General features: G+C 39.9%; 1 protein-coding gene across 1 annotated transcript in view; it reads right to left on the bottom strand.

Moving 5' to 3' along the window:
* Positions 1–384: 384 nt before the first annotated feature.
* The window catches only part of LOC135462082 (amyloid-beta precursor-like protein), a 32,514-nt gene continuing 7,207 nt past the window's right edge, over positions 385–25,691 (bottom strand). The window contains exons 3-11 of the mRNA XM_064739432.1: positions 25,335–25,467; positions 24,473–24,700; positions 12,034–12,329; positions 8,240–8,335; positions 5,884–6,042; positions 5,163–5,391; positions 4,736–4,864; positions 4,197–4,387; positions 385–2,987 (exon numbers count right to left, since the gene is read on the bottom strand). Coding sequence (XP_064595502.1) covers positions 2,736–2,987; positions 4,197–4,387; positions 4,736–4,864; positions 5,163–5,391; positions 5,884–6,042; positions 8,240–8,335; positions 12,034–12,329; positions 24,473–24,700; positions 25,335–25,467 — 1,713 coding nt within the window. The 3' untranslated portion in view covers positions 385–2,735. The remainder of the gene's footprint in view (positions 2,988–4,196; positions 4,388–4,735; positions 4,865–5,162; positions 5,392–5,883; positions 6,043–8,239; positions 8,336–12,033; positions 12,330–24,472; positions 24,701–25,334; positions 25,468–25,691) is intronic.

The raw sequence follows: 25,691 nt of genomic DNA, 5'->3' as shown, positions 1-25,691 counted from the left end.
AGGTTATGACTAACCCAGGAGTAGTTCTTAAATGAGAGAGATATGAGGAAACAGTAGCATTAACTGAACAAGGGAGTCTAACCAGATACCATCCAAATACCTTGCCTTAACTCACTGCAGCAAGCTGAGAGGCAATATTATTCCAAGAGCATTCCCCTTTTATTGGTGTTGAACACAGGAAACTGCAGGCCCTTTGCCAGACAAAGTCACAGCCAGCTTACCTCTTATAACATTATCAACGTTTTCACAGGTGGGCTGCTCTGACCTACTCTTAAGTCTGGAGAACTTTCTTAACATATTAATATTAAAAAAGTTCTATAGGCAAAATTAAGTCTCCAGGTTCGTTTGTAGTCCTACAGGTTAATATAAAACACAAAGAGCGGATTTGTATTTTTTGGAGTGTGTTTATTAAAATGTTGATGTACACAAAACTACACCATACTATAAACAGGCAGTAAAACAAATCATGTTACTAAATACAAACACGATCACTGTATATATCAGGATTTTTGTTAGATTAATAAATGTTGTCACAAAATGCTGACTGGCTAAGTGTAGGACTGATGCAGCCCAGAGCAAGCAGATCAGTTCCTAATTGTGTGCAGCACATAAACAACCAAGGGGAAAACCTTAATCACAACCATTGAAATGAGGGAAAATAAATAAGGGCTCTGCAAGTCAGAAAGCTCCAGTTATGCTTGTCCATCACCATAACTGAACGGGTGCGCATGGTACTGTTCAATGTATTAGACCTGGACCCTGGACCAGCAATCGGTCATCAAATGCAGCAAAGCCAAAGAAAGAAAAAGCTTGTGGAATGTTTCTTACTGTTACGAGTAAGGTGTACTTCACAGCAGTGAAGTAACACTGGAAATAAGCGTGGAACTGGTCTGTTGTCTCTGTGACTGTGCTCATTCCTGGCGAGAGAAGGGAACACAATCTGGCCAGAATACTACCATGTCTTTACCGACTGACCGCTTTTGGAAGATAGATACATGCCTTACATGCTCTTACAAATTACACATGCCTAGTAATGGTAAAAACATTAAATAAATTGTGTGCGAATCACCTGACTTTACCTGTGAACCCACCTGCCCTTAGCTGCAGAATTGTCATATCAAAGGTGGAACCATGAACCACAGCCTGGCTAAACACGGCTACACATCTCTCATCAGCGCTGACAAAGTCAACAGTAGATTGCATCATAGCAAAGTATGCTCACCAGATTTGGGCTCTACCATCACCGTATGCTCAACAATCAGACAGCAACGGAAACTGCTATCACCACAACAGACATGGAATGGAAGTCTAAAACCTTCTCATATGTGACAGTAGATCATGAGCTGAACGAGAGTAATGACCTAACCATGGCCGTCCTGTCACATCCACCAGGAGAGCCACAATACTGGCTACACCTGGATAGACAGCCTGAGGAATGCCCACAATTCTGTACATCAATTCTGACACAAGACCAGGAGATACCTGCAGCTTCTGATTTAAAAAGACACACGCTAACCTGACTCTCCCTGGTCAAGCAATCTAAAACAGACAACATGGTGAACAAGACACACCAACAGCACACGTACGTACAATGTTTCTATATACAACCTAACTACATGAAGATGTATTGTAAATGCTGTGAGAAAACTTAAGGAGACAAAGAAAAGTGTTGATCATTCAACGGAGAAAAAACACAGGCGAAACAGCCGTTTTAAATGGCAAATCACTCAAAACTAAACAAATATAAAACAGAAAGACAACAGCAGATTCTGTGCCCACCTCACCTGCTCTTAGGGGGAGATTACTCATCTGACAGGGTTACTGCCCCTGACATAGCCTTGTCGATCTAAACACAGTCACATAATCATCCGAGTCTGGTACTTGAATAACGGACTAGAGTATACAATAGTGGATTAACACAATAATCATTCTTGTACACTGTAACACAGCAGCAAATATTTGTCATCTTAGCCATTATAAAGACACAAAAGTTGATTCTGTATGTCAATTATGTTCTACAAAGTACATGTACAATCTGACTACAACATGATCTATCACTAATGACATTAATGTACTCCACTAATAAAAATGTTACATCAACTGTACATAATTGTTCAATGTAAGAATAGAAGCACAATAAGTAGGATAGTTTGTTTCTAGCCAAAAAGGTACAAGCATTCCATAATAAAGATATAGTTCAAGGAAAGTTCCAATTGATGATGCAGAAAAAAAAGGTCATAGTTTAAGGTTAGGACATCAGCAAAAGTTTTCAAAGTTTAGCTCAAAATTCATTAAAATACAAAAGAAAGAAAAACCTTTCCTTCAAAACACTTGTCCCAAAATTTAACCCTGACAAATCACTCTTTACCAAAATAACCTACAACATCAATCAGTTGGACAATTTCAATAGATCAGTGGAACAGACACCTGAAGCTGCATCAGGTCAATCAAGAGCAAGTATAAAGCTGAAATAACCATGTGGAGGCCACAAGGTGGCGCTCAAGTGGAAAAAGTTCAGGTCCCTCTTAAGGGCCAATCAGAGACTTAAAACTGGAGGGCTAAAAACACCAACCAAAATGGGACTTGGTACGAAGGTAGCAGAGTTGAGTCACACTAGACACTGGCCTAACTGCATGAGTCTGCGTGTCACATGTTAAAGGGAAGGCCACACAACAGGGTAAGCTAGTAGACTGAACGGATAGAGGTCTCTGATTGGAATGACCACATTCCGACGACTAATGGGCCATCTCAAAATATCTGTATGTGGGGTTCTCATAACCGTTCATCTGCATATTGGCCACATGTCGCTCCTCCGGTGAGGCTGCAGGGTCCACCTCCACAAACCCATGGGTGACAGACTGTCGGTGTGAGCGCTTACGTAACATGACCACAGCCACGACAATAATGACAAATACAGCTACGCTGCCCATGGCAATACCGAAACTAGGCCCATAGCTCACACTCTCCCGAACGTGTCTGTAAGAGCTCTGTAAACAGAAAGCGAAAGTGGTACACACCTGACACACAACGCACAACAATATGAGCAGGCGTGGAATTGATGCAGAACAGGAAAAATAGGACACATATAGAACTGACACACCCCTGAGGAAACAGATAGGTTAAAAAAACGGGTAACCACAACAGGCAGCAACACAGACAAGATGGGTAAGTATAGAATTGATACAGAACAGACAAAATAGGACAGGCACAGAACTGACACAGACTAGAGAAAACAGATAGGTTAAAAAAACGGGTAACCACAACAGGCAGCAACACAGACAAGATGGGTAAGTATAGAATTGATACAGAACAGACAAAATAGGACAGGCACAGAACTGACACAGACCAGAGAAAACAGATATGTTAAAAAAACAAGTAACCACAACAGGCAGCAACACAGACTAGATGGGTAAGTATAGAATTGATACAGAACAGACAAAATAGGACAGGCACAGAACTGACACAGACCAGAGAAAACAGATATGTTAAAAAAACGGGTAACCACAACAGGCAGCAACACAGACAAGATGGGTAAGTATAGAATTGATACAGAACAGACAAAATAGGACAGGCACAGAACTGACACAGACCAGAGAAAACAGATAGGTTAAAAAAACGGGTAACCAGAACAGGCAGCAACACAGACAAGATGGGTAAGTATAGAATTGACACAGAACAGACAAAATAGGACAGGCACAGAACCGACACAGACCAGAGGAAACTCACAGGTTATAGAAACGGGTAACCACAACAGGCAGCAACACAGACAAGATTGGTAAGTATAGAACTGGTACAGAACAGACAAAATAGGACAGGTATAGAATTGATACAGAACAGAGAAAACAGGACAGGTATAAAAATAACAAACAATTCAATAAAGAAAATCTGGACAGATAAAGAATTGATACAGAATAGACAAAATGGGACAAGTAATAGAACTGACACAACACAGAGAAAATAGGTGTTGGACTGACAGACTGCAGCTGAAATAGGTCACGTACAGAACTGACAGAGAACAGGCAAAACCACAATATTGTCAGTGTAAATATCATATTAACTTTCTGACATTCATTGATGGAGAAAGTAAAGCAAGCACTACTCATCATTACAAAACGACCAAACAGTTTAGATTTGAAGATATATCTGCGGCATTTTAAGTTTATAACGATTCATTCTTGGGTGTGTTTTCCTCATACCTGAACCGAGACTTTGTCATCAAGTTTGTGTGCGACGAAATGAGGCTTAACATCAAAATACTGGTGTTCAGTCTCCACCACAGTGTCCTTGTCTGTGTAAGTCTTAGGCTCGGGGTCCACCTGCTCCACATTGACCTCCACAGCAGGCTTAGACTCCTCCTCCTGACTAGTCTCCTCACGATGGGCAGGCTCTGTAACCATCATACAAAGGGCAATTATACCAATGTACAAGAATGGATTTTTGTCAGTGTCAGCTTCAATCGTACTGAACAAGAAAGAGTTATTAATACATACATGTATGTTAGACCTTACCTCTCATTTCACTCTCCACCGTTACATACACATATAAATATAAAGTTATTACCATATATCATCTGTGCAGGAAAATTAATTACTTCAATAGGTCCTTAAATTTTACTTTTTTCCTATGAAATTTTTTAAAAATCTCATCACAGCATCAGTCACTTTCAGGGATTCATGCATTAGGAAACTACTGTACAGAGGACAGAGCAGAAGAAGGCATGACTTCTTTTCAGTACCTGGAGTTTTTGGAATGTTGTCAGCTTCAAATTTTGGTGCAGCCTTCTTTGTTTCATCTTCAGTAACTGGACTGAGCACAGACTTGGCCACATCACTGTTAATGCCCTGGTATGTACGCAGGAATTTCACTGTAAAACCACAAAGGCAGCATGTAAACGTCAACCAGAGAGTTATGTCCCCTTATCCCATCACCCTCACCAGCATCTGACAAATGTAACCAATGAGAATTTGACATTTTTATCATCAGCTTGTTTTTAACGAGTTAGAGCTAAAAATGTGATGAAAACATATTCTCGACTTAGATAAACATCAAGCTCTATAAGTTTTAGCACCAACACCCTTTAGTACTTTCATACTGGTAACACAAACACGTAATGCATTGCCAGCAGATAACCTCAAGTTTACACCTTGGCATTTTGAACATACTGATCTCTGGCTTGACTTTCTCCTCGATCTCTGGTAAGCGAGACAGCATCTTGACACTCTGGTTGATGCGTTTGTCAATCCAGTCCAGGTGGTCAATGGTCAGCTCACGAATGCGCTCAGCTTCCATTGGGTTGGTGTCTCGGACATGTTGGTAATGGTTGAGGGTATGACGCCTATCCTTCTCCTCTACCTTGATGTATCGCTGTAAGCCATCCAGTACACGAGACGTCTGAAAACAGCCAAAGGCCCAAATATAGCGAATGAGTAAAGACCCACATAAAGCAAATGAGTAGAGACCCAAATAAATCATCTTTAGAGTTTATCATGTATGTCTTCATCAAGTTTATAATGGTTATCATATTTGTTAAATTTGCCAGAATTTGTGATAACATGAACAGGGATAAATGCCACATAACATCAACATCATTTACTACAAGTGTTAAATCTACACATGCATGTAGTTTATTGCTAACATCTTATTTGAGGCAGAAACAAAAACTCAAGGAAAACACAAATACCAATGCAGTTTATCCCAGTTTGGATCCTACTCTTACAGACACAGTGATCCCTACAGTGTGTACCAAGTTTGAAAACAGACAAAACACTCCATTTAAACTGTACAGCCCTCATAAAACAAGAGATGACAATGAGATAAACATGTGTATTCTACTCCTTGATAAATTTCACTAGTGAATTAGTGAATCAGCATGAGGTGGCCTACCTGTGGCTCGTCCAGCTGCAGTTCATCCATGTAGTCCTGCATGGCCACACGCTTTTTCTCATTGAGAATCTTCTGGACATGCTGCTGGTGCAGGGTGACCAGCTGCTGTTTCTCTGCATTACCTTCTTGCTCCAGGGCGTGGTACATCCTCTGGAACCTCTGTCAACACAGAAGATGAACAGTCACACACAGCAGCCAGGGATACCGCTCTCATGATCATGACGGGATTTATTGAGTGTGGGAATCAGATACTCAGATACTATGCTCTCCACATGCAACGGTGGGAAATCACAGCCCACCAGAGAGAGTGATATCCCCATCACAACAACAATGTGTATGTGAATGTGACGAAGTTTGACCCAGAAAGGTAAGCTACATGTATGAATGTCTAAAAGCAAGCAGTACACACAACCTGTCATTTTTGTAATAAAAGATAATTTCGATACAAGGCCCTGTGGTATAGCCATTTCTTCATCTCATACTCCCTGCAAAACAGGGGTATTTAATATGATATAACCACCATAAAATAATATAATCCACACCCTTCTTTTACCTACACCAAGTGATCAATCCACTACCGAATGGCACCCATATAGTAGGCCCCATGTTTCTGGCACACCAGCATGAACACCAAACCCAACCCTACCCTGGTCGGTTTTTAGAGTGGCACTAAATCTTATGCCTGGTGGTGGTTATCCAGTTTACATGAGACAATGAGAGTTACTAATGTACTTTCCATGTCAGCACTATTTCTGTTGGTAGTTCAGGCCCAGGCCATGTCAAATTTTCACTCTATCAAAACTTCCTACTCTACCCACCATGTTATGACCAGGCAGGCTGACAACTGGTTGTTTGGGACATTTACTCAGGCTACGGACAGTGATGCCGTTGACTCATAACCTGCCTTCCTTTACGATGTACATGCCTTTATACCAACAAAGTAAAAGTATTCCAGTCCTACTGTTCCAGTGAATTGAGATACTGTGGATGACGGCCTACCACATGTACTATTTGTCCGAACAAAAAAAAATAATTATTATAAGTGACTGAAAGGAAAAACAAAATCCATATCTGTGAAAAAGTGAGAAAAATAATTTGGGTATACATGTATATTCTTTCCAGGGTCAGTCAGGCAAAGGGCCAACTGACCACAAGACACATCTGTGACTTACAATGACCATTTCTGCAAAACTTCTTCAATTTCCTTTCAATAAGTTTAGAGGAATGGAGATTACAAAAAAAGGGAACAGACAAACAGCAAAATGGACCCAATACAACACTTCTTAGCCTTAAGAGGTTGAGAGGTAAAAACCACGTACAAGTGTAAGTCTGAAAGTAGGTCGCTGACACTTCAGCAAACAGCCTTTGGTGAAAGGGTGCCATACTGTTCACCTTATATAATATGGCACTAATCTTACTTGACCCAAGTCAAAGGTCCGGGGCCGGTTTCATGAAGCCTACTTAGTGTTAAGTATCAACGAGCTAAGTGCATTTTATATCTCTACAACATACTTTGCGTGGTAGTTAAGGGCTTACTTAAGTAAGTGTGCTTCATGAAACTGGCCCAAGACACTTATTTTCAGACTCGCAAATATTAAAGCTTTGTGTGTTATCACATACATTTGTTCATAATGCTGTTGAAGATACCGCAAATTTCACACCTGTGCCCATAGCACTGAAAGAAAAGTCAACCCTACTGTCAAGGGTCAGCCCTACTTCGGCACATACAATTACTTTTACACAATCTGAATTTAAACCAAAACTAATAGGATTTCTTGCCTGCTGTATTCATCTCTTATCTCATACAACACTAATCAGTCTGATACAGTGGGCTGGTTGTCTTATCTCACAACAACACTAATCAGTCTGATACAGTGGGCTGGTTGTCTCTTATCTCACAACAACACTAATCAGTCTGATACAGTGGGCTGGTTGTCTCTTATCTCATACAACACTAATCAGTCTGATACAGTGGGCTGGTTGTCTCGTATTTCAAACAACACTAATCAGTCTGATACGGTGGGCTGGTTGTCCCTTATCTCACAACAACACTAATCAGTCTAATACGGTAGGCTGGTTGTCTTATCTCACAAAACTAACCAGTTTGATACGGTGGCCTGGTTGTCTCTTATCTCATACAACACTAATTAGTCTGATACAGTGGGCTGGTTGTCTCGTATCTCGAACAAGACTAATTAGTCTGATACACTGGGCTGGTTGTCTTGTATCTCAAACAACAAACCTAAGAAGTACCACAATGGCCGGTCATCAGGATTGCACACTGTTCTCTGTATAGTTCCCAGAACAATGGCAGAACTATACTGATTCTGAAGAGACATGATTGACAGAAACCTACCTCTGTAATTTCCTTGTTAAGTTTCTCAGCAGTTTTGGGGTCAGAATCTTTGAGGTCAGCTATTCTCTGCCGGGCTGCAGACCACTGCTTCATCATCTGTAACAAGAGGAAATCTTCAAGCTACAGAGACATTCACATAAAGTTCAGGTAGATCTACATGTACACGTGCAACAAGAGGAAAGCTTCAAGCTACAGAGACATTCACATAAAGTTCAGGTAGATCTACATGTACACGTGCAACAAGAGGAAAGCTTCAAGCTATAGAGACATTCACATAAAGTTCAGGTAGATCTACATGTACACGTGTAACAAGAGGAAAGCTTCAAGCTATAGAGACATTCACATAAAGTTCAGGTAGATCTACATGTACACGTGCAACAAGAGGAAAGCTTCAAGCCATAGACACATTCACATAAAGTTCAGGTAGATCTACATGTACACGTGCAACAAGAGGAAAGCTTCAAGCTACAGAGACATTCACATAAAGTTCAGGTAGATCTACATGTACACGAGCAACAAGAGGAAAGCTTCAAGCTATAGAGACATTCACATAAAGTTCAGGTAGATCTACATGCACACGTGCAACAAGAGGAAAGCTTCAAGCTACAGAGACATTCACATAAAGATCAGGTAGATCTACATGTACACGTGCAACAAGAGGAAAGCTTCAAGCTATAGAGACATTCACATAAAGTTCAGGTAGATCTACATGTACACATGCAACAAGAGGAAAGCTTCAAGCTACATTGAAAAATAAAGGACTTTTAGGGAATACAAGACATAGTCCTAACATATTGAATTAAGTCCTTTAACAACCAAATATACAATATTTATTTATTTATTTTATTTGATTGGTGTTTTACGCCGTACTCAAGAATATTTCACTTATACGACGGCAGCCAGCATTATGGTGGGTGGAAACCGGGCATACCCCGCGGGGAAAAACACGACCATCTGCAGGTTGCTGACAGACCTTCCCAAGTACGCCCGGAGAGGAAGCCAGCATGAGCTGGACTTGAACTCACAGCGACCGCATTGGTGAGGAACTCCTGGGTCATTATGCTGCGCTAGCGCGCTAACCAACCGAGAAATATACAATAAACAGATAATGTAATTGTCTACACCTGAACTATAAGGAGCACAGAGCTTTAACATTGACATACAATTATTGCTCAACACACAGATCAGCATGTTTAACATGATCTATGAGTAATCAAGAGAGGAAGTAGCAATAAAGCCTCCTGCTGTACACAAGCTGACTGAGTGAAGGGGGCTTAGCAAATTGAAAGACATGCATGTACATACATGTAAACATAGACCTCCCCCATACCAGTGGAGGTTCTTGTAGTTACATATAGCACTACAAATAAAGGTATATACATACATGTATCCATAGATCTCCCCCATACCAATGGAGGTTCTTGTAGTTACATATAGCACTACAAGTAGACATTTATACATACATGTATCCATAGACCTTTGCCATACCCGTGGAGGTTCTTGTTGTTAAATATGGGACTACAAGTAAATGTATATACATACATGTATCCATAGACCTCCTGCATACCAATGGAGGTTATTGTAGTTACATACAGCAATCCAAGTAGATGCATGTACATACATGTGTACACAGACCTCACCCATACTGGTGAAGGTTCTTGTAGTTACGTATAGCACTACAAGTATATACATGTACGTATACACAGACCACCCCCATGCCGGTGGAGGTTCTTGTAGTTACATATAGCACTACAAGTATATACATATACACAGACCTCCCCCCATACCCGTGGAGGTTCTTGTAGTTAAATATGGGACTACAAGTAAATGTATGTACATACATGTGTACATAGACCTCCCCCATACCGGTGAAGGTTCTTGTAGTTACGTATAGCACTACAAGTATATACGTATACATAGACCACCCCCATGCCGGTGGAGGTTCTTGTAGTTACATATAGCACTATAAGTATATACATATACACAGACCTCCCCCATACCGGTGGAGGTTCTTGTAGTTAAATATGGGACTACAAGTAAATGTATGTACATACATGTGTACATAGACCTCCCCCATACCGGTGAAGGTTCTTGTAGTTACATATGGCACTATAAGTAAATGCATGTACATACATGTGTACATAGACCTTCCCCATACTCATGGAGGTTCTTGTAGTTACATATAGCACTACAAGTAAATGTATGTACATAACATTCTAGAATAAATTAATTATTTCAGCTCTTTCTCACGAGGAATGGATTTGAACGACGCTCATAGGCTTACATGTACATTTATTCATTACACCTCAACCTCTATGCCTACTGATTTTATTCCAATAACTCACTGACAACTTTACCTTTCCATTTTTTATTACAGTATTATTTCATTCTATGGTAACTTGCCTAATGCGACTGGTAATTTTTTTATCTGTAGAAACATTTCTGTATACATGAATAACTGGCGTTTTGGGATCAAAACATGATACCCTTGTTTGCTAAATCCAAATGTAGGCCTACATTGTAAGTCAAAAATTTATTATTTGTGCTTTCTTTACTGGCAGTATATAGCATAAGTCTGAAGTGTTTCTGAACAGTAGCGGTCCTAATGATCATTGTATTTCATTGCATTAGCTTCTCTCCTCAGAAATTACCGATATACATGTATGTACATGCTGAAAACTGTATCCTGTAGGACACTTTCACATAGTACAAATACCTAACAATCACTGTAGAATTAAAACCATATATTGGGAGCAACATTAGGATGATTTAATGAAATGCTGTATTAGAACATGTTGTATAGTAACCCAAATGGCCATTTCTTCCAGCCCTTGCTACATCTTCTTCACGGCAAACACTAGAGAATGTCACAGATACAAATATCATAGTAGTCATTCTCCACGACTGCGGGTAGTGGCCCATGATCCTTTCAGTTTCTGAAAACTGACACATCATGGAGAGCAATCTGCACATAAACCACTTTGAAGACCTACTTTCGATTTTGACAGGACCGTTTGCCTTAAATCTTGCATGTATGCTATAGATTTTAGGAATTTAGGTGTACCAATTAGCTGGTCAACATGTGATGTCGATGTTTGTATGGGTCACACAAAATGGAACAGCAGATCTGCCACACTGCAGTGCCAGTAATGTAAACAGATTAGACCAGGGTGATCAGCTAGGGATTAAGACATATTCATGTCACACTTGACCGACAGCCTGTACATAAAAAACATCCTCACATGTACAAGTATACCCTGTACATAAAAAGAGGGCTGGGGAAAGCTTCAGCGCACAGGAAGTCATCAATTACACCTTATAACCTGTCAAAATACTGGGAGAGAAAGCAGGATTCAAACTCCTAGGACATGGGAAAACCAGAGGCAGAGGCCAGCATGTAGCCTGTATATTTAACCAGTGCTGAATCATGAACCACTCCTTCAATACACTGCAATTCAGGCTATAGTTGCCAGGAAAGTTACAATGTATGTTTGCCTGTCTGGTGGAAATACATGCAGACCAGGTCTCTCACAGTCCCAGTATAGTTTTCCATGGATTTCACAGTATTTACACCATCATGCCTGAACATTATCCATGATACAAATTGAGAGACTATTTTATTATTTAAGGTGTGATAAGCATCGGTTCAATACATCTCAACTCAAGAGCACTGAACATTTCACAGAGGCCATGAAATATCAATCTCCTACCATGTCTTGCTCCACTGCCATGAATTTAGAAACCTATGTGACACTTTGAGAACAGCGATTCTCACCCATGCTTGTGGTTCTTACCTTGGTGATTTTTTCATGGTGATGTTTTTGCCAATCCTTCTTGGCAGCAGTAAAACGCTCATGCTCAGTCTCAGCACCTTCAATCTCCTGGTTCCTAATGTACTTCATGTAGGGTCCGTCCTCTGGAACCTCTGGGGCTGGGGTTATGGGGGCTGCAGTTGCCGCCTCCTCCTCCTCACTGTCATTGTCATCATCTTCGTCTTCTTCATCGTCGTCGTCATCCTCATCATCATTGCTGGAATTCTCCTGAGCTGGCTTCTCCACATGGTCCACATGCACATCAATAGACACCTTGGCTGTGAACGTAAAAAATCAAAAATTACAACAATAGCCACATACATAACTTGTCTTACCACTGCGCTGCCAATTTAAACACATCATTTATTGGCATTATCTCTTTTCATTATATAATTCACATCTAGGTGCCTATATTAGGCAGCCCTGAGACTTATGACTGGGGACTATCTAGTAGTACATCATTCAGGAGAATGACACACCTCAGCAGGTATCCTCTAAACAGTCTGATATTAGAAGTGACAAGGTGAGACAACAGTAGCTACAGCAGATTCTAACACACAACCTCCCACTGTCAAATACAACTAGTTCAAACTGGGCAACTCAGGACTGCCCTGCCAGAACATTCAATTCTGCACAAATAACTATGTACACAAACCACACGTAGACTGTACTGGATCACAACTCAGATGTTGTAAGTCCATATGTATGCCACGGTCTACTTCACTACGAACATAACCAACCCCAACAAACATTAAACATAACCAACAACATCAAAACATTCAACACGTCAATATGTGTACAGTATGGCAATTGGCCCTTCCAACTGACCTGTGTATCCAAACAATATACATGTATGTCCTGTTTCATTGTGCTGGCAAGCTCCCCAGTTCTCACCTGGCCTGTCTCAGCCTATCCTACAGAGACTTGTGTTTACCAGCTGGGAAACCAATACTGGTGTCCTTTACAGAATGCCTTACATGCAGATGTAGCCAAACACATTTAATTCTGAACTTTGTAACGTACGACACAGAATCATATCGTCCTCTATGATAGGCGACATGTAAGTGCGGTTTTGTACAGGAATTTAGACAATGTGATCAAAATTAGTGTTAGTGCTTAAAATAACCTTCAAGGTGTTTAATTAACCAAGGTGTAGTCATACTTTGATTATAACCTCATATAAACATGTACCTTTACATCTGTGCATGTCACTAGTAGTTGTTGAAAATAATTGTACATATTTACACGTAGACATTATGAACATGTATGTGACAGGCAAACCCATATCTGCATTCGCTGTGAAGGGATATAGAATGACCAGTTTATTACAGACTCTACGAGACTTCTTACGACATCTGCTTATTATGTCTGCCCACACCACACAGCCATTAGCATAAAATGTCAGAGTGGGCCCAGTCAGGTATACTCAGGTACCTGTGCCTGCATTGTAAGGAAGATCAAAACACCGGAACATAGGCCCTGTAAGCCCAGATCGCAGCCCTCATTGTCCTCAGCATGAACAGTAAGACATTGCCATTACATGTTCCAAATGAGCCAATTCACAGAACAATACATGCAGACAATCAATCAATAGCAGGGCCCTACCTATTACACAATTTGGTAGTAATGAGGAACAAGGTTCACAAGTGGCTTGGCTTGTGGCTCTGTATGTGCAGATTTATGTTTGATTTAATGGTCACTGACTCAAATAAAGCTTAATCTAGGTCTAATCAAACCACAGCAAGGTGCCTGCACCCATAAAGAGGACATGAAATTTTCATTAGGTAGGCAATATTAGTCATAGGTTCAATGAAGCTTGGTCTGAAGGAATAGAGGGGAGGAGAGCCTGGAGAGGGGGAGGAGAGCCTGGAGAGGGCGAGGTGGCATGATCAGTCAGGTAGAGAGTTATTCCTCGGTCCTCTCATGACTCATACAGCTGTACCAGACTGAGCAGACCCTGACCTGCCAGACTAGCCAATATACAGTATGTCAGCCCTATCCTCCACAATCAATACCATCCACAAGCAACACCAATAAACCAATGCAGACTCTCACAATAACCCACATACAATTCACAATCTTCCCTACCGATTCTACCAAACCCATTTTTCTCTGCCTTTCTGATGGCTTCATGACAAAGTATCTTAATGTGACGGTATTGATACTGGGTGCCTTTGGGTTTTAACTTCAATCAGTTTATACGATCCAAAAAACTGTTCCTATCTCTAACCTGTGTCTGCTTTGCTTCTCATTTCAAGGAGACATTCCCAGTTAGGGCAGCACTTTCTATAAAACAAGCCACCTGTCATAAAGGGTATGTCTTAACTGGCCTGGCAACCACATGTAGTGAGTCAGATACAAACACCGCCAGTGTGACACAGCTCCTGATACTCTCAGATTATCTGAGATAGTTAAGGAACATGTAACTTCACTAATCTGGAAGTTTTGTTTAAACAGAACTCTATAGGACCTGTGCTGTACAGACTATGGCTCAGGGCTATAAAAAGCACACAAGTAGGCCTGTGAAAGGACTGGTGTCTGCACCATAGAGTCAGGCCCTCATTAAAAATATGTTTTCTGGTGTAATTCAACCAACCATCCCCAAAAAAAAGAGCGTACTCAAATGTTTTTATTGGAGGTTTTTTTTTGTCTCCATGTTCATTCCTTATCCCTATCTTTTCAGTTAGTCAGAAAAAACAGAACTCCAGACCAACCAAACCCATTTTGCCCACAACAAAAAAATGCTTCAAGGACGGCCTTAGGGATATTGCCCTTGTCTACCTTGTACATTGTGTTTGCGACTCTAGCCAACCCTAACACCCCTAACACGTCTTAAGGACTGACAGGAGACCTGGATCATCAAATACCAATAGTACACTTTAGCTTCTCAGATATGCAAACCAAAAACAAATCCCAGTCTGCTACATACATGTACATGTAAGTTGCTCAAACACAATTCTTCGTTCCAGCATACATGTATTTTGATGCTGTAAACTGAATGACTGAAACAAACACAATGGCTGAAACAAACATCAACAACAACTGACAGACTGTTCCTAAATGTACTAAACCATGAAGTGTATGTATGTATACACTGAACTAGCCAGGGATTCAGGCCAACCAGTCTGTTACATATACAGCTATGCTATCTTCTAACTGCTGGAGAGACTGTAAGGCAGGACTGATATCACTACACCTGGCTTCTGAGTGGGATCAACTTCTTTCACTCCACAAGATAGAGAACTAATGACATTTGCAGGCCTCTACAGCCACAATGTTATCTCCTCTTCTAATTACCATCAGTCAGGAAACAGCCTCAGTGTAGTAAGACCTGGTAGAGTTCTCTCCAAGGTAATCTATACCAAGTGTGGGGTAACTTAATGCTGATCAGACCCCTGATTGGTGGCCCTGGCCACAGGCTAACTGACCCAAACTCACACATAAGGCATCCAGAGTGCTGCACTTCTGTGATATTTGATAATACCAATGGGCATTACCGGGTAATATAGATAAATGATTTCTCCCTTTAATGATACCACAGTGAAACATAAGCAGCTGGAGTGGTCCTTCAGTTCTAGTCTACATATCTATGTGCACATGTATGGATGGGCAGAGCAACTTAAATAATGTGGAGGTTACATGCACATGTTGTACAGTTTGGGTAAACACAGCCCACACAATAGGAACCTGTCAAACGACAACCATGAGGACCTTAGCACCATTTTATTATTAAACCTCAGACGTTACTTTACCAGTTCATCACTATGATGTCATATTAAAGATGAAATGGCATTACCGAAGAAATTAATGCATTAGCATAACAGTGTAGACAATATGTTACAATTTTTAATGTCACAGTGGCTGAAGGTCCTGCACGCTAACCTCAACTTGCAGAATTAACAACCATGCCGCTTCTCTATTACATGGTCATTCATATATTAACATCTGGAGTTGTCAACCATTGCAGCCTGTTGAAAATATACAAGTACCCGTGCATTAACATTCCACAAACTTGGTGGTGGGGAAAACATATGGTTGTAATACCCACTTCCATGTACATGTACAATATTCTGCTGTGGCTGCATGTACTGTGTGGCTGTACACTGACCTGTAGGTCACAAGACACATGTAGCATTATGTTACTGGATTCACAATAACAGGGAGATATATTACAGCAAAGTAGACAGTTGCATCTCTCATTGTAAACCGTTTCGCATTACTGTGTACAGTGCCAAATGCTTCTACAGTTAAGACTGAAGACCTCATATACTGTGGACACCTGTGAACTCTGGCACTGCACATACCCATTTTACACATGATCTAATCCATCACAACATCAAAACACAGGTCAGTCAAAGACCGATTTTTCTATGTGGTCAATAATAGGGGATATACCTGTACTCGTACATGTATTAACCAGGACAAAACTAAACTGTGGACATTCCTGATCTGTCTGTATTATGTACAGTTGTTTATTTACATGCACAGGCCATGCCAGGCTTCTAATAAACTGTATGAATTACTAAGGAATAACAACTATTGTGTAAGAAACTTGAATCCAGCAGTTTCTCTTTTCACTCAGCCCAGTATTTACATGTCTGTCTGTGAACTGGATAAGACCAGTAGCTAGTAATACAGTAAGACTACCCCTTGATTACATGGTTATCTCTCTGTCACAGGTTTTTTTCTGCAGTCTGTATACACATGAACATGCAGACTATAAAAACATAGGGTTGGCTGTTGAGGCATTTGTATGACCATGAAGATTGTACAAGTATGGACTGTACATGCATATATGTGTGAACTCATGCCAGTAGCCATACATGTATACATACACGCCACTGCAAAATGTCAGCTGAAATAATTTACCTAAAGGATATTCTGCTAGCAGCCTATTAAATGTGCAGCTATTCCAGAAATCAGTCGTAATTAAATGTAACCTTTCCACTAACTGTAGTCAAGACCTTTCTCTGAACAGACAATTACATACATGCTATCAATACATGTTGGGGATCAAAAGCTGTTCACAAAGTTATGAGCTAATCATATTTTCTTGCTTCATTTTTTAATGTTCCCAAATCACTCATGAACATCTAATTTGTCAGCACACAGTCATTAGAATACTTTTTAATATAAACCATGATAAAACCACCATTGAAAGAAAATGTAAATTTAATTATTATATTTATTTTTGATTGGTGTTTTACGCTGTAGATCATTCCATTTGTCCAACGACAACCATCATTATGGTGGGAGAAAACTAGGCACAGCCCAGAGGAAACCCACGACCATCTGCAGGTTGAGAATGTGAGTAAAGATATCATTATTATTACTATTATTATTATTGTTATACCAGTGCATGATATTGCAAACACAGGCATGTATCTTGAAATTAGTCAAATGCTATGTTGATAAATGTAGACGATGTGACACATATTATATAACCATGTTGTATAATCTACTATGAATAACAAGCACAAAGGCTTAGCTACTTGTCAATACTTCTACAAGTAGACACATGTGTGTAGACGCAGATCTATATTAAACATCGTTTAGAGAACCAGAGCAATATCCAGGAATCTCACAAACCTCCAACTATATGAGGCTTCAGTTGAGTCATCAGTGGCAGGTTCACAAGAACAACTGAACTGATCGACAGTTTGCAGTCTGAATTAATCGAGCCAGTAACAACGTGGCCACAGGTAGGACAAGAGGTAATTTATTAGAAAACATGTTTTCTGTAATGTATGCAAGCATGTGTGGACACTACATATTTCTACAACACTCCACTAGTCCACATCTACATCACCTGTGTCAAAACCTAAAAGACTTTAAATTTCGCCCATGATTAAGTTGCCACACTGTACAGAAGTTAGAAACATGTTATGCAGACGGCTTGAAAAGTAGGGTGATATCGGGCTACAAAAACGTTCAGCACAAGAAGTGGTATTTTATAATGTTTGTTTGTCTTTAACAATGCAATAGATGGTACATGTACTTCCAGGATTTTCATGTTATTTGTTTCTTTGAAAAACACGTGCAATTTTTCAAAAGTCTCATTTGGTAAAGTGTTACACAGTTGGCTTGATTAGTATGAGAATATCTGACTGGAAAAATGTAAGGTTCATTTTAATTTTAAAAAATTGAGATTTTTATCATTTTATAGCATGACATTGTTTACATATGCTTTCAGGCCCTACATCTAACACTGATACACGTGTAATAAGCAATTATACAATCATGTAGATGCAGGCTGCATGAATGATCCATACAGAAAATACTCAGCTCTGTGTAAACAAATGGTGTAGTACCCAGGTTACATACATAGTAGGCTTGGAAGACATTCAAGGCAGACACTGTCAGACTCCTGGGGGATGTTGAATTCACCCGTCATTAACCACTGACATGTTTATGTACACTGTGGTTATCATTATGTGTTATTAAGATATGGCAGATGGAAGACTAGGTCAGAATGTGCTATAGTTCATGCAGCTGTCAGATATGAATTTCTCACATTAAAATGCCTATGTCAAACCACCAGAGGTGCTTCCCAGCACTCTCAGGTCTGATTTACTTGTGAATAACTGTACATTAACACTCTCACTTATGAATAATGCATACATGTCAGAGACGGGCTTAAAAGAAAAGTGTGGCATGTAAACCCATGAAGTCATGTAAACCACGCTTTATGCAACATATTAATAAACGTAGATGGAAGAGTACAAGGCTATAGGTTTTCTCTACATCTTACATGTATATACCCACATGTGCTAACCTGTGATTAGATGAAATGTACCTGATTCTTATGTATGTACATGCATACATATCAAACTAACCAGTGACAACATGCTGATGTACTGTACATATCCAAGTAAAATGCACTTACAAGGCCCAAACAAACCTACATGTACATGTACGGTAACACCTGTGTTCATGTGTCTTGCTCTTACACATTTTTTTCATTAATACTCAAAATGCTGATCATTTTTTTTCTTTACCAATACGTACAAATATCTATTTCAGGCCAATAAGCCATGAAGTGACCAGGATCAAATGTGTAAAATGTGACAAACTTGTGGCAGAAATGAGTAGAACACTTGAAATTCTGGGTAGGTCTTACAACTGAATACTGCATATGTACATGTTAGCATTAATGATAAAATCTAATCAATTTCTGCTTAAATCTTACTACTGAATAGCTGTAAGCTTTGATGAATACGAGGTAAAAACTGAGAAGGCCCCAGAGGTCACGTCAACTCTTTCTTATCCACAAATATTTCCTCAGCTAGAGATAACCCTACAGGGGAGTACCACACCTGTAAAACCACAGGTGTGCACAACACTAAATCGAGTTCTCATCTCACTGCTGGAACATGTACTGGACAGTCAATAGTAATGTGACAACTAGATGATCAGGTGGGCTACAGAAAACCCACCATAACACACTCTTTAGAAAACTCTGTGGTCTTCATAATCGACATTTGCACCTCAATAAAATGACCAGGCGAATCTTAATTACACGCATGTGGCTGTGAGTTGAAATACAGGTATTAGAAACAGTCAGAGCAGGTAACAGAAAAAGAAGTAATGCCATGGTGTAAGAAAGGAAGCCAATAGAGGAACCAATCATACAGCCCAGGAAATGGATGTGGTTGGCATGACAACAATCCATTATGAGAGTGTGATTATGCTCAGCTGCAGATGGGTCAGCCAGGGCTGAGAGGCTGGCAGCCAGCTCCTAGCCCCATCAGCCTACAGTCGCAGGAGGCCTGCATCGATCAATACTTCTGATCACAGCATTCAGACTGGCACTAACAGGTCTTCATACTGTATGGCCAATGTCCTATGCACAAGAAGGATCAGTAGCAGGCAATGAGGCGACTAGAGTCCTATCCCTGCCAATGTCTCTGGCCTTCATGTGCACTGTGTGCATGTGCAGTCAGGCCAAGGTATAATACGAACTAAACCATAAATGTCACCAGGCTACAGGTTGTACAGCATATCTTGCCGTCAGAGAGACAACCACCTAGCAGTAATTTACTTAGCAGCTGAGATCTGCTCTATTCACAGCTGGGTCTAGCACACTCTCACCACTGGTGGGAGCACAAAGCTGCACAATCCTCTCTCCAACCTAACAACTCTCTTAACACCTTCTTCTATATCACTCTCCACTTACTTAACATCGCTTACATATCCTAAGACGACGCTTACATATCCTAAGACGATCCAAAAATGATTACAGGCCTGTCTCCCAACAAAGATATGTGTGTAAATATCAAACTGTATCAAACCATGAACATTTAACCTTCAAAATTGAGCCAATTCTCAAGTCTGTTAATAATTCAAGGAACTCTATCACAAACAAGACGATTACTCAAAGCTTCTTTGTCGACAAAGCTAAGGTGCCATGTGTGTGAAATCTATTGAAGGCTTAGACACTAGTCTGAACGTCTACTGTTGATGTAAACAATGTAGCTGTCTCAGTATATCTCCTGTTTCTTAATATCCACCAGAATATCAGCTCAGTAGAGTCCAAATACCTTGTCAATAATTCATAATCAGCTTTCCACTTGTTAAGTAGATGAGAAATAAAAGAGCGGAGCCTGGTGAACATCTGACAGTATCAAAAGATGATGTGGAGATCCCAGCATTAAGCTAATAGAGCCAGCACCTAAACACTGCCACACAAACAAGCCCTAGTCATACCATCAAATATTTATATATATCATAGTGTCAAAAACTCAGAAGCCATGTGTGGGCTCTGGTGCATACTGCATATTTATTCCAGCATCACAACAGTGAAATGAAGAGCACAGGCAGGCTGTTTTGGAAGTTTACAGCCAGCATATATTATGATATTCCAAAGAATTTTTGTAAGAGAACTTAACAAATCAGCTTGTTTACCCTTACTCTTCTGCCTACGCATCTGTAAGTCTAACATAACACTCACATAAACACTCAGAACACTTGTTCTAGGTTCTACTAAAATCAGCTTGTTTACCCTTACTCTTCTGCCTACACATCTGTAAGTCTAACATAACACTCACATAAACACTCAGAACACTTGTTCTAGGTTCTAATAAAATCAGCTTGTTTACCCTTACTCTTCTGCCTACGCGTCTGTAAGTCTAGCATAACACTCACATAAACACTCAGAACACTTGTTCTAGGTTCTAATAAAATCAGCTTGTTTACCCTTACTCTTCTGCCTACGCGTCTGTAAGTCTAATATAACACTCACATAAACACTCAGAACACTTGTTCTAGGTTCTAATAAAATCAGCTTGTTTACCCTTACTCTTCTGCCTACACATCTGTAAGTCTAATATAACACTCACATAAACATTCAGAACACTTGTTTTAGGTTCTAATAAAATCAGCTTGTTTACCCTTACTCTTCTGCCTACACGTCTGTAAGTCTAATATAACACTAACATAAACACTCAGAACACTTGTTCTAGGTTCTACTAAAATCAGCTTGTTTACCCTTACTCTTCTGCCTACGCGTCTGTAAGTCTAATATAACACTCACATAAACACTCAGAACACTTGTTTTAGGTTCTAATAAAATCAGCTTGTTTACCCTTACTCTTCTGCCTACGCGTCTGTAAGTCTAATATAACACTCACATAAACACTCAGAACACTTGTTCTAGGTTACCCTTACTCTTCTGCTTACATGTTTGTAAGTCTAATGTAACACCAGGGCCTAATCCAGCCCTTCTCAGTGTCCGATTATCAGACGTTGCCGTTCCCTCGAAGTGCCCTTTGCATCAAAAAAATAAATAAATAAATAAACAAAATAATAAAAAGAAACAGCCTGAATTCATTTTAAGACTCAGATTATCTATTTAGTCACTAGGCTTTGGCTGACCATTGGTGTCCCTTCACCACAATGGCGAAAGCAATGGATGCCTTTTAACTTCAGCTGTGAAAGAACTTGGTTACATTTTTAAAGAGCATTTAAAATCAAGAATGTATACCCTGAAACAGGTGACGACAACTGGACCCACGATAGTTTAATTAGCATCCAGACTATCCAGGCCAGGAATTACTTTCAAAAAAAAAAAAAAAAAAAATGCCGACCGACCGACCCGACCCGAAAAATCAGGGTTTGTTACCCGGAACGAACTACTTTTTAATGACGGCCTGGGGTAGCTATGATACAATGTGATGATAAGATGCACATGTCATCCGGGATGGCAGAATTCTCTACATATCAGTAAATACAAGCCATCGTTAGACTGTCACTTGTTCTATGTTCTACTAAAATCAACTTCAAAACAAAATTCCTTCAAATTACACATTTACATGGTCGAAATCAAAAAATCCTTCCATCAAAACATTTCCATCAAACAGCATGTTTTGCTACCCTTAATTACCAAATACAAATAATCTACACATGTACAACTTCATAAAAACGGCACTGTACAGTGTAGCCTCGCTATAAGGCGCCTTGATTCCAAGCACGTACATGTAGCATTGTTGGTGTTGTAGCATTACTTCCTTGTGAGTGTGGCTTCGTCAGCAATGCCGAACACATTTTGCTCCCTGTTACAGGCATACCTTACAAAGGTATTAATGTTGGTAAACTTTCAGCAAATGCTGATAACTTTAATCAGATTATTGAATGGCTATAAAGCGAGATGCGAGATTACAGCAGAGCGAAATGTGGCTAACCGGCATGTAGGGTTGAGATCAACTCACCCAAACATTTGAGAATGTCTTCTTTTCTCTTTCCTTCATTTAATACACTGGTTTATCACGACATACATGTATATTCAAACGGTGGACTATAGTTAGATCTTTTGGTGCCAGTATCTCACAAGTCTACAGTAAGGAAAATGAAAAATCATTTGTCAAAATACCTTCTGCATCCATAAAACTAAGTCCAATGTTAAAATCATGTAGGACTATATACTGGACTCTAAGGTCATTTTGTAATAGTACGATGTAGCCTATAACTACTCAAGAACCTGTCCCTAAAACGGCGTGCTATTGCACATTTCTGATCTCAGAGACAAAGTGCAGTGCCATCAGAATTTTGGCATCCATACATATTTTCTCGTTCATTTCATACAAAAAGTCAATACACAGCTCAGAGTGAACAGAATAAAGCAATTTCTTTATATCAAACTAGGCATGTGTAGTAAGAGCTGCCCATGGTGTTTGTCTTTCCCAGTCCAGCAAAGTCTGATACAGATGTCAATCAAACAGACACATGCACATGTACATGTACATGTCTGTCAATCAAGCTTATGACCAGAATAGAGGCAGTGCACAAAGCAGTGAATAATAATCAGTCATATTCCAATTAGAGCTATTTTTACTGCCTATAGTGAGAGAACCAAGTTTTAAAACAGTCACCAATCACAGCTACATGTAAGAAAATAGTCTTTCTTCTCCATGTATACATGTATAAATATGTGTCCACATACATGTACACACGCAATGGTCATTACAGATAAGAAAATACTCCACCATTACCAATTTCCTAATTGCAGTTTTAATTACAGGAAATAAGAGTAAGGTTCATTTGCAATCAATCATGATTCAGTACTGGAAAAGACAGGAAGGTACAAGAAGTTGTTGCATAAGTGGTTCCCTCTGGAAACCTCAAGCCAAAAACACTTTACCAGTGGATTTCATCTATACACATACCAGACTAACCTAGAGGTTTACTGCTCTAAACAGGATATTGTAAATATCTGTGTGCACACAGTCAAAAAGACAGAATGGAGGAGTGTACGCTGAAAGCTCAGGTAAATCACTGTACGCACAAGGAATGCCACAAAAGGCCAATCTCACATTCACAGGTACAGCAAAGCTGCATGACAAACTCAATCCTGACAATTAACATTGCTTCATGTGGCCATGAATTCCAGAGATTAACAACTACAAAAAATGTCTGCTTATAAAGTGAAGACTTCACCTCCTCACAGTAGTGGCAAATGTCATGAGGTCGGTTACCTATGATAATACCCCTGGGAACCTGTTCTACAAGTTACACCTACACAAAACAAGCCAGCTGATCCCATAAACTGGTTTACAACCTGACCACATACAACACATCTACCACACCACGGATAGCCAGTCTTCATTCTCAACCTCTCATTAACTGTTCGTACAACTCTCTATAGTTTTTGATAATCAATGCTTTTTTAAAACTACAGTGAAGTGTATAAAAGTCACAAAACAAAAATAACAGTGAAAAAATTAGAGTACATATGAACATTTTATCCAGCTAGTTTAAAAAAGCCTGAGAAGAGGTTATACAAGTTTATTTGCTCAGCTTCCTGTTCACTACACATGCGGACATGTAACTCTCTGCTGGTGTTCAACGTCAACCTAGTGGGTATCAGATTAAAATCAAGTGAAGACTGAAGAGTTGACATGCGAGGTGGTTCAGACAAAGCACTTACGTTTGTGTTGGACATCTTTAGGACAGCAGACAAACTCAACGCCGCTAAAGCGATCCACTCCGCACGGGAGGAGGATGTCAAAGCTCTGACAGATCATGTCATCCTTCTTACAGCGATCGGAACTGGTGCTGTTCCACCAGTCGTATCGCTCGCACAACCCCGTATCATGATAGTGATCGAAACGACAGTGCTCAGGTACCAGCAAGGCCGTGCTCTGGAAGGCTCCAACTGTAATCAGAAACACTCATTGTAAACACTATCATATGGATGCTTGGCCAAAACACATGGACAAAAGCTACAAACAAGTACTTGTGCATGTACCATTTCTGCTCATGATACTATATCAGTATATTCCCGCTGCACACTGACAAGCTGTATACATCCATGCAGAAAAAGCTATACAATATACTTGTGTTGACAGGAAGGACAACAGGAAGATTGCAGCGAACCCTTATAGCACAACACCTGAGGACAATCTTATATGGTCCATGTATGTAGATTGGATTGTTTCACAAGTGTCTAAAAGGTCATGCTCATTTTAGTCAGTTAAGCGAACTATCAGTGTCATAAAAGAACTCAACCATAGTGCTCAGAGGATCCCACCAACCTTTGCTCACTCCCAGAGCAAGCTCAATGTGAATACCATATTGGTGGATGACAAAGGATAGAGAGCAAACTTTATGTAAGACCACATTAACAGTCATGTGCAGATAAGCAACAGAATGGCAGATAATAACAAGTTTTTTTATTCAAATATTGAACATGTTTTATGTGGTTCAACTTTTTATTCACACTGTTCTTCCGCAAAATGATGAATGTGCTAAAAGTTTAATCAGGACAACTTTTGCCCTGCATTACCTACCCAGACATCGGAATGGGCGGACGGTGTGAGAGCCGTGAGAATGACAGTGCTTGTGGCCTACAGAGCACCAGTCCTCAATGGTCACCACATAGTTAGCCTCCACAACATTCGTCACATCATGGTTAGGGTACATCTGTAACAAACAGTACATTAGTCATCATCTGTGAAATACATATATACATGTACACTGTACATGCCATGCATGAAAGCAAACTTCACCGCCAGACTGTAAACTTTTACACAATCATATCAATTCAGTAAAATCTTAAAATTTCACTTCACAAAAGTCCAAAATATTAAACACTTTTTCGTCAAAGTGAGGAATTCACTACTTAATTTAAAAAGCTCTATATCTAC

This window comes from Liolophura sinensis, chromosome 1 (assembly GCF_032854445.1).
Source record: "Liolophura sinensis isolate JHLJ2023 chromosome 1, CUHK_Ljap_v2, whole genome shotgun sequence".
In the NCBI taxonomy this organism is placed as follows: domain Eukaryota; kingdom Metazoa; phylum Mollusca; class Polyplacophora; order Chitonida; family Chitonidae; genus Liolophura; species Liolophura sinensis.
The sequence above is the reverse complement of the archived record's forward strand: the minus strand, read 5'-3'. Positions and strand labels throughout refer to the sequence as shown.